The 10,891-nt window shown below is 46.4% G+C and overlaps 1 protein-coding gene across 6 annotated transcripts in view; it reads right to left on the bottom strand.

Annotated features, from left to right (window-relative positions):
• Positions 1-7,328: 7,328 nt before the first annotated feature.
• Positions 7,329-10,891, bottom strand: part of Ptpn13 (protein tyrosine phosphatase non-receptor type 13) — a 192,181-nt gene continuing 188,618 nt past the window's right edge. For all 6 annotated transcript variants that reach the window (XM_041642029.1, XM_041642031.1, XM_041642033.1 and 3 more), the window contains one exon: positions 7,329-7,963. In XM_041642029.1, coding sequence (XP_041497963.1) covers positions 7,871-7,963 — 93 coding nt within the window. In that variant the 3' untranslated portion in view covers positions 7,329-7,870. The remainder of the gene's footprint in view (positions 7,964-10,891) is intronic.

Below are 10,891 nucleotides of genomic sequence, written 5' to 3'. Positions count from 1 at the left end.
GAATATATGTGCCCCATATGTATGTCTGTGCTTGCAGAGGTCAGAAGAGGGTGTGGAATTCTCTGGAACTGAAGCTGTGGATCACTGTAAACCTCCAGATGAGTGCTGGGAATCAAACCCAGGTCCCTTGCAAGAGCAGCAAGTCAAACACTCCTAACCACTGAGCCATCTCTACAGTCCTGATTCTATTTTTTTTTTAATTTGGGGTCCACTGGAAGAGCAACAAATGCTCTAACCACTGAGCCCTCCATCTCCACAATATTATATTGTAAGGGTCTGAGAAATGCTGAGGAAGGCCCCAAACATGAAGAGTGTGCAAAAACAAGCAGGCAGCAGTTATATCAGTGCAGTTTTGATAGGCTAAGGTTTTGGTTTCTTTGGACGGCTTCTCCACTTGATAAAGGGAAGCTAGTTTACACCACACTTGGCCTCATAGGACAAGCAAATCAGAGTGGAAAGGATTCTTTCCCTTGGGAGTTGATAGTCTAGAGAAAGTAGACAGACCACTGAGGGGGACATGAGTGGGAGAACTGTGAGTTAAGATCCAAAAGGAGCATCACTGAGAGGTTTGGAAGAAGGACGAGAAAGATGTTTCTGGATGTTTCTCTATGTGAGCACGGATGGAAAAAGTAGAACTCAGCACTCCGCTCTGAGTTAGCAATAGGGTCAGAATTAGCCCCTTAGGGCATTCCCAGGAAGGGGACATGTAGTCAAAGGCTGTTTTGTAAGGACAGAAACACTGTCACTGCTGCTGACTCTGAGCCACAGCAGCCTGCTTGCAGGGACGGTCATGGTTCCTAGAACAGAGCGTAAAGTCTAGTGAACTGCTCAGCTTTGACTTTCCAACTTGAAATAAGAGTCCTCTGGGAAAAGGAAAGAACCGCTGAGAAAATTACTTCCTTAGACTGGCTAGCAGGCAAGTCTGTATGTAGGGCGGTGTTTTCTTGATTCAGTGATTGATATGGGAGGGCCTAGCTGACTCTGGGGCTGTGCCAGAGTTGTATTGAAGCAAACTGCGTAGACAACGGGGATCAGGTAGTAAGCAGTGTTCCTCCATGGTCTCTGCTTCAGTTCCTGCCCCGGCTTTCCTCAGTGATGGAGTGTGACCTGGTTACATGTAAGCCAAATCAGCCCTTTCCCCAAGTAGCTTTTGGTCATGGTCTTTTTCACAGCAACAGAAAACAAATAACCCTTCAAAAGTATGACTAAGTCAGGCGGTGGTGGCTCACACCTTTAATCCCAGCATTTGTGAGGCAGAGGCAGGAGAATCTCTGTGAGTTCAAAGCCAGTCTTGTCTACAAAGTAAGTTCCAGGACAGTCAGGATTATTACACACAAAAAAAATCTGTCTCAAAACAAACAAACAAATAAAAAGACAAAAGAAAAAAAAAGCTTAACTAAATGCATTGCATTATAGGTGATGCAATGAATTGCAAGCTATTAAAAGCTGGCCCTCACACAACTCTCTTCAGAAGTGGGGCCGGTGGGCTAATGCTGCACGGTGTGGATGCGGCACTGCATGGTCCAGATAGCGGGTGGGAAGAACATGGCTTGCCCAGCCGTGGTGGTTTCCCATGCAGATGGAGGATACTGTGAGCCGGGATTTCCAGACCATGAAAGCGGCTATGGTAATTATGAAGCTGCTGGTATTCCCGAGCTATAGAGACAATCCTAGAGAGGCCTACGAGAGCCTGTTGGAGATTCTCATCTCCCCATACATGCTTGACCTCTATCAGTGAGGTCGTTCTCTTTGACCAACCAAGCAGACAGCTTCCAAAGGGACATAGATGGAGCAGCAAGGGAGGAAGGGGACATGTGTCTAGTCAGCTAAATCAGCCAAATGCGCCCCCATGGCTCATGGGTGACATGTCACAGATCACCTGTAGAGTGCAGTTTTCCTGTCCTGACCACTTGCTTCCCATCCTGGAAGCTGCTTCCAAATGACCACACAGAGACTAAATATTATTTATTAATGCTTGGTCAATAGCTCAGGCTTATTATTAGCTAGTTCTGACACTTAAATTAACCCATATTTATATTTATGCTTTGCCATGTGACTCATGACTTGTTACCTCATTTTCTGCACATTCTGCTTCCTCAGTGACTATCTGGCATCTCCTCTGACCCTGCTCTTCTTCCCATCATTCTCCTAGTTTGGTTGTCCTGCCTGTCTATTGGCCAGCTTTTTATTGAGTCAATCCAATGGAAAAATCTTCACAGTGTACAAAAGGATTATTGCATAGCAATCACCTTCACATTTGAACTTGTTTTCTGACGGGAAGAAAACAGATGTCCCAGATGGGCCAGCACAGTCAGGTGCTTTTTCATTACCTGCATTCAAATACAAGCTGAAACTGGTACATTAAAACAAGTAGTTTGTCAAAAATATCTCAATCATAAGAAGGTACCTTGAAGCTGGTCAGTGGTAGCTCATGCTTTTAATCCCAGCACTTGGGAGGCAGAGGGAGGCGGATCTCTGAGTTTGAGGCCAGCCTAGTCTACAAAGTGAGTTTCAGGATAGCCATGGTCACACAAGAGAAACCATTTCTCAAAAAACAAGATCTTGTTGGCTGAGGTTTCTGTCCTGTTCAGTCCCGCAGCCGTTTAGTCCCAAAGAAATATCCAGAGGTTTACGCTAATTATAAACTGACTGGCCTATTAGCTCAGGCTTCTTATTAACTAATTCTTACATCTTTAATTAGCCCATAATTTTTGTCTGTGTTAGCTATGGGCTTGGTATTTTTTATCAGCCAGGCATTCTCATCTTGATTCCTCTGTGTCTGGGTGATGACTGCAGACTGAGTCTTTCCTTTTCCCAGAATTCTCCTGTTCTCATTGCCTCGCCTCCACTTCCTGCCTGGTCACCCCACCTATACTTCCTGCCTGGCTACTAGCCAATCAGTGTTTTATTAAAACAATATAAGACCATTGTCCTATAGCAATTCCCCCCACCTTTTCTTCAAAGCAAGAACTCGGAATTTAATGTGCTTTGTTTAGCTTTTTTTCCCAAACCATTATCTATAACAACTTGTAACCAACATCTAAACAAAGATAAATATTCATAATACATTTTTTTTTTTGGAATGTGGGCATAGTTTTCCTGGCTACTTCCTGCTGATTGGGGCACTGATAATTTTATGGGGACCTACAGCAAGATCTAAACAGAATTTGCAACAGAGAAATCTCAAAACAAACAAATCTAAATAGAATTCTTAAGAGAGGAATATAAAATGTTCATCCTTAGCCATCAGGGAAATACAATCAAAACAACTCTGAGATTCCATCTTATACCTGCCAGAATCGTTAAGATCAAAAACACAAGTGACAGCCCACACTGCAGTGGATGTGAAGCAAAGGGAACACTCCTACATTGCTGCTGGGAATGCAAACTTGTAGCCACTTTGGAAATCAATGTGGTGGTTTCTTATAAATTTGAGAATCGATCTACCATAAGACCCAGCTATACCACTCCTAGGTATATACCTAAAGGACATTCCACCGTAGAGCCAGGACACTTGTTCAATGAGTTCATAGCAGCTTTATCTGTAATAGCCAGGACCTGGAAACTGTTATGGGATAATATTTAGTGCACTGTGAAGATGTGTCTTTGCCAAGGCACCTTCTTATTGGTTTAATAAGAGCGGATTGGCCAGTAGCTGGTCAGAAAGAGACTGGGCGGGAGAGCCAGAGTAGGAGGACTCTGAGAAGGAAAAGGGCAAAGTCTGAGGAGTCCGAGGCAAGGCCATGAGATGCAGACTGAGCAGGATGGGAAATACAGACATGAGCATTGGGACAGCACAGATGAATAAAAACGGGTTAATTTAAGTTATAAGGTAGCTAATATCAAGCCTAAGCTACATTTGAGCATTTATAATTAATAAGAAGTCTCCATGTGGTTATTTGGAAGCTGGCCAAACTCTGCCAACAGGAAAAAAACCTAGAAATCTGTAGGAAGACAGGCCTACCTTGACTTGAGCAGCTAGGCCGCCGATTCCAGCGATTCCATCCACGTCTAGAGGTCTTTAGTTTAGACGAAAGGCAGTTTTGCCCAATGGTCAGCTCTCGGCAGTCGAAGTGAACTGCAGAAGAATGTTGTTCTGTGTGTCAATTTGTCTTCTGTCTTCTTCGGAGGAAGTAAGAGTCTGCTGCTAGGAGCCAACCTGTCTCTTTTGTTATAAAAAGTTTTTTAATAATTAAATGTTTAAATATCACATTCCCCAGATCTCTGAGCAGTTGAGGGCTGTCTATTAGGTATAACTGCAGTATAGAATCTGCTTGGGAGAGCTGGGTCTGAGCTTGACCGCACTGGCTCTCAACAGGTAAGATTTACGCTTGTAAAAAGGCAGAAAGAAGAAAAAAACTGTTCCTATTCCCCAGGGGGTTCCCCAAGCAGCTAGCTCCATGGAGTGGTGGCAAGTCCCCAGCGGATTTCCAGCGGGTACCCATCACGGGCGGTGGGCTGGTCCTGCCACGCGGCCGGGAGAGCCAAGCGGGTGGGTGTGGACAGGCGGTGGGTAAAAGACAGACACAGAAAATAGGCATAAAGCTAAACATTTATTAAAGGAGAGAGGGAGAGAGAGAGAGAGAAAGAAGGAGACAGAGATAGACAAAGACACACGCCAGAGGGGACAGTAAGGAAGCCAAGATGGCAACGGAAGGTCAGAGGTTGCCGGGAGTGGGCGTGGCTTGTTCCTTAAAGGCACAAGCAACCAAAGAATAACAATGGCCACGCTATTTCTACTCCTCCCACTGGAGTACATGTCTTTTTTCTCCGTGAGTTCCATCCTCTTTAGCATTTATCTTCAAACATAATCTAGTCCAGTTTAGTAGAAACTTTCATTATCACGGGGCTCCCCTCTATAGCAGACTTGTGTCAGGGAGCAGGCTGCCTCGCATGGAAGCTCTCCTCTGTCCTGTTCTTACTGACGGACCACGTGGCAGTGACGTGAGGCATGGCCCACGCATGACTGAGCGCCTTTATCGACTACACACGTGGCCATCAGTACTCTTCTGTTTCTGAGGACGACCTGGAGTGGCCACAGTGCAGCCATCATCCTGAGTTCTTAGAAGAGGGAATACAGAGAGGGACAGGGAGACAGAGACTGCTGGGCTGGTGGCCTCCCAGAACTGTTAGTAAAGGAGAATCAACCATTGTTTGAGCTCCCAGCACACAGCATATACAGGTCTGTCTTTAGTCACAGATTTGACATCTGGGATCCCCAACATGTCCGCTGGCACTGCGGCCTTCTTTACCCGGCCCTTCCACCACAGTGGCTCTGTCATTTCATGGGTGGAACTGAGACCCGGATGAGGGCAGACACAGTTACAACCATCTTCCACTCAGACACCAGAAGCCTCAACCACTTTCCAGTTTCCCTTTCTCAGCTACAGTCTTTCCAGAAACTCTCCTCCAATGCTGTCCTCACCCAGCTATGCTGGCTTCAGACTGCAGCCAATGACCCCCAGCTATGCTGGCTTCAGACGGCAGCCAGTGACTCCCCCCCCCCCCCCCCAGCTGGGCTGGCTCCTAGCCCTGTGGCCTGGCACTCTGTGGTAACAATAGAACTCCCTTTCTTCTCTCCTTCCTCCAACCATAACATCAGTGTTTGTTATAACTTAACCTGTGAACACGCTTCTGATTAGGGCGGGAAAGTTGAGGTGGAGAGGGAGGGGCCTGCCAATGCGGAGGCAGGATGCATATACAAACCTGTTACCCGGAAGGAAGTCAGAGGTGCCACCATGGGCCCTGTGAGCCTCCTCAACTTAGGTGGGCATCGCAGCAACTGCTGTACTTAGCAAAGATCAGAAAGCTCAGAAGTGGAGCATGCTGGGAGAAGTGGGGAGACCTGCGTGCTAGAATGGGGGAGACAGTCAGGATTTGGTGAAATAATCAGGATGCTACGCAGAGAAGCCCTGGGCACCTTCTTGGAGCATGAGCCTAGTCCTTCCTGCTAGGCAAAAACCAAGCACGAGCCCCGCCCCCCAAGGGAGCTGTTGGTATTATTTTCAGGTGTGTGACTTTTGTCTCTGCTGCAGTCGTTCAACTTTGCGAAGCTGTTACTGTGTCTGTCTAAAACACCTGATGGTTCTAATTAAGAGACGAATGGCCAATAGCGAGGCAGGAGCAAGGATGGGTGAGGCTGGCAGGCAGAGAGAATATAAATAGAAGGAGAGCTGAGGAAGAGGAAGAACAAAAGAACAAGGGGAGGAAGACATCTGGGGCCAGCTACCCAGCTATACAGCAAGCTGGGAAGAAGGAAGTTTGCAGAAATAGAAAAGATAAAAGTCCAGAGGTAAAATGTAGCTGGGTTAATTTAGGTTAAGAAAAATTGACAAAGCCTACAAGTCACAATCCCAGAGAACCAAGACAACAACGAAGACCCTAAGAGACATACATGGATCTAATCTACATGGGAAGCAGGAAAAGACAATTGGGAGCATGGGGACCATGAGAGGGTAGAAGGGTTATGTGGGAGTCCCCTCTGTATGCTGTGAATACCACTGGTTAATAAAGAACTGTTTAGGGCCTGCACAGGGCAGAATAGAGGTAGGCACGGGGCGTGGGGCGCGGGGAGGAGGGGGAACTAAACTAAATGCTGAAAGAAGGCAGAGTCAGGAGAAGCCATGTAGCCCCGCTGGAACTTTACGGTAGGACACAGCCTTGTGGTGATACACAGATTAATAGAGATGGGTTAGTTTAGGATATGAGTTTGCCAGAAATACGCTTAAGCTATTGGCCAAACAGTATTGCAGATATTATGGTTTCTGTGTGATTATTTCGGTTCTGGACAGCTGAGAACAAACAAGTGGCCCTCCCACAACAGAAGGGGAGGGGAGAGGAGAAGGAAAGAGAAGTGGAGAAAAATATACAGTCCAATAAAAATAATTTTTAAAAAAGCTGTTAAGAAACAAGCCAAGCTAAGGCCAGGAATTCATAACGAAGAATAAGCCTCCATGTGTAATTTATTTGGGATAAATCTAGGGTGGGAGGTCCCTCAAAAACAAAGAGTCACAGAACAGGGAGCTGATTGCTCCTCTCACTACACCTTGTTCGGCTGTGTATTCTGAACATTACTGCAGTGGAGACTTTATAGCTTCCGTCTTAGTGCTCAGAGAGGCAGAGAGGCTGGGAGTGTGGTGTGGTGTCACTCAAAGCCAGGGAAGAGCAAGCAAAATCATGGTCCTTATGCCAGCAGAGCTTTTGACATGCCTCATGCCTGGTATGACCAGACCCACTGGGAAAAGGCTGAGTTAGGGTGCAGATGTCCCCAGAAACCAGAGGCCTGCATATTGTTAAGAACACGGAAGATGCCTGAATTGGTTGTCCAAGTTTAAGGTGTAGTTTTATTTACAAAGTGAGAGGACACATTAGGAACAAATGACAGAGGGACAAATGGGTATCCGAGAACCCCATCTTCATGAAAAGTATATAAATATATTACAGGACACTGTATATAGTAAACATTAGAAATTGATACAGTAAACATTGCTAGTTTCTTCTCTATGCCAATATTACTGTCATTAAAAGCTTAAATACTGGCTTCAAGTATCCTCTATAAAATAAATCTACTTTATTAAAATACTGGAAAAATTTCCTATAAACAAGATTTGATACATTAAAAATAAACTCATTGTCTTTGTAACAAAGTCCACTATGATCAAATGCTGCCTCCAGCCAGAAGAGCTGCCGTGTTAAATGAGTTTTGATAACCATCAGAGGTTAAAGTGGCTGTAAAACACCACATCCCGGTGGGTTTCTGGCAGGAGCGCCCTCCTCTAAGGGTGAGGACTGTGATTGCTTGGCCTGGCTGCTCTGGTCTGAGTGGAGCAGGAGTCAGCTGGAGGCGAGGAGGGAGGGAGGCTGCTCTTGGTCACTGTGGGAGCCATGGCTGTGCCTTCTGCTCTTCAGCCTGAAGATGAGTCAGGACGTGGAGGATGACTTGATAGCAGAAAATGTACTGACCCTGTAGGGGAAAGGGTGGGAAAGGCGGAGATGGAGAGGCTTCATTTGCACAAGTTTATACACACTAAGGTTTGAGAAGGTTGGAAACAGGAACTTTGTTTAAACGCGGAGTGCAAGAGTCAGGGCACAGAACTGTATAGTACTTCATAAAGATTGCAAACAACAAGCAAACTGATAAAAAGGAGAAGGGAGGGGAGCCAACGGGCTATGTGCAGGATGACCCTGCATCGCTAACTATCCTAAAAAGTCCTGCTCTCTGTGATTTTGTCTTATTGCTTGGTGCTGGGGACCAAAGCCAGGGCTGGGCTCGCTAGGCAAGTGCTCCTCTATTGAGCTATCTCCCCAATCTCTCAAACCTAGATTTTCTAGTCTACTGAACTCATGTTCTTGCTTTAAATGCCAATAATTAGTATCCAAGACTCTATTAAAACAAACTTCTTTAAATATTTTAGAGCAAAAACATAGAAATAAAATTTGTTTTGTTTTTTTGAGACATGGTTTTCTCTGTGTAGCCCTGATCAGGTTGGCCTCAAACTCACAGAGCTCTGCCTCCCAAGTGCTGGAGTTAAAGGTGTGCGCCACCACTACTTAGTTTAATTTTTAGAATATAGTATAATTTTAATATATAATACAACAAATAATAAGTAATAAATATAAATTATTTTTTCTTTCAATATTTTTGGTCAAAAGAGTAAAGAAATCGATGAGCTTTGATAAATGAGTCCTTTTGGTGAAATTAATGTCTGAGCTGATGATACTGTTATCTGGCAAAGAATTAATGACTGAAACTAAATGGAAAGGAATCACAATGGACTGGAGAGATAGCCAGCAATTCAGAGCACTTGCTGCTCTGCAGGAGTCTGGTTCCCCACAACCCTGGATGGCTCACAGCTGCCCGCAACTACAGCCCTAGCAGAGCTGAAGATAGTCTTAGCAAATAAAACGAAGCCCACGGCATATTAAATGGAGAGCAATAAAACAAAGACCACAGCGGGAGCTCAGCTGTAACTTGCACACATGAGAACAAGAATTCTACGTAGACCTGAGACATCAGAACTTAGAAGAGGAAGCGTTAGCCATCTTCAGCCTTCTGATCTTCACCTGCGTTCTAGCTTCTGTGCGCTCCCATGCTCACTGCTACTCCTCTCATTACCCCTCATCAAGGCCATCCCCGAGTCCCTGTCACACGAGTCTTTCTGGCCACAGAATACTTTGTAGCCAATCATCTTGCTCACCTTATAACTGATTCTCTAGCCCTGTCCCTGCCCAGCATAGCTCATGTTCTAACACATGGCCAGAGTGCAGTCAATCACTCCAGGCGACAGGCCTGTGGCAGCTTGCCTCTCATGCAAAAGACACCCTATCCGGTTGGACAGGCACCTTCATGAACACACAGACCCATTCCCTCCACGCAGGACACTCTGCCTGAGAACTCACCAGCTCTTGGCTTAAATGTTACTTTTTTTAAAAATAACTTTATTAGGTTTTTTTTTCATAATTTCAACGTGCATATAACACATTCTAATTCTTCTTTCTCTCTGGAATAACACCACCCCCTCTTATTCATTCTCTACCGTGGTTACTCCCCTCCTCGCTACAGGTCCCTCCTTCCTCATTCATCTCTGTTTTTTAATTTGTGATCAGGGTCATCTATACGAACATGGGCTTGGGGCTGTCTATTGACTTTCAACTTTATATGATCACAAGTTTGGGGTGTTTATCCACTGGAACCCACAGAGCTCATGTAGGCAAACAACCGAAGGAGGGGTTACTTTTTAAAATGTTGGACAGGGTCTCACCATGCAGTTCTGGTTGGTCTGGAATTCACTATATAGCAAGCTGGTCTCAAAGTCAGGGGCATGGGGCACCAAGTTTGGCAGGTGATACTTTCTTAATGGTGTCACTCTGTTTAAAATTGTGTCCCCAGACAGCAATGGCTGGCTTCCTTTTCCCAGTCGTGGCTAAAGTGCTTGTCACTTTCAGAGCTATGTGATGGCCCGCCACACTCACCACCCGTGTCTGACTCAATGGTGTGCTCTAGGCTTTGGGAGATGCTGCTGGTGCACAGATAAAAACACTGCTCATGCCAATCAATGTGTTCTCCTTAGCCCCCGACAGCAGGGCTGGAAATCAGCTGTTGGGTTTCAATCTGAGTCCAAACTGTCCACAACTAGAAAGGCGGGCAAGCTACAGATAGCAGTGCTCATGTTTTTAAGAGGCAGACAAATGGGACTCTGTGGACATGTAAAAACCATTTCTGTGTTTTAAATCTACCACACAGTCTCCATATAGAAGAAAGGGAGGGTGGAGGGACCCAGCAATGTTAGGCTCAAGGTTAGAATAGTGTACTCTCTGTACTGGGGGGGATCAGCTGGGAGTCACTGCGTGATTCCATCCACGGTCAGTTTCAGGTAAGAAAAATCAATACAACACTAACAGCCTGAGGGAGCCGCCTGGCCAGCACCCTGCAGAGCCATCTTCACAGTGCTGCTGTGGCAGCTCTGCCTGTCCACTCCCTCCGTGGGTTCCAGCAGTGAGGGCAGCGGCTCTGCCTGTCCACTCCCTCCGTGGGCTCCAGCAGTGAGGGGAGCGGCTCTGCCTGTCCACTCCCTCCGTGGGCTCCAGCAGTGAGGGCGGCTCTGCCTGTCCACTCCCTCCGTGGGATCCAGCAGAGGGCAGCAGCTCTGCTTGTCCACTCCCTCCGTGGGTTCCAGCAGAGGGCAGCTCTGCCTGTCCACACCCTCCATGGGCTCCAGCAGAGGGCAGCTCTGCCTGTCCACTCCCTCCGTGGGCTCCAGCAGAGGGCAGCAGCCTTTGTCTTTTAAAGGCTGGGGGTGGGAAGGACGCCCTCAATAAGCCTCCAGCACATCCACTCTCTGTGACCACTGCTTTTCTTCTTCCTCCCTCTCCTTCCTTCCTTCCTCTCTTG

This window comes from Microtus oregoni, unplaced genomic scaffold, assembly GCF_018167655.1.
Source record: "Microtus oregoni isolate MIOR12 unplaced genomic scaffold, Mior012 000072F_ref0000427, whole genome shotgun sequence".
In the NCBI taxonomy this organism is placed as follows: Eukaryota; Metazoa; Chordata; class Mammalia; order Rodentia; family Cricetidae; genus Microtus; species Microtus oregoni.
The sequence above is the reverse complement of the archived record's forward strand: the minus strand, read 5'-3'. Positions and strand labels throughout refer to the sequence as shown.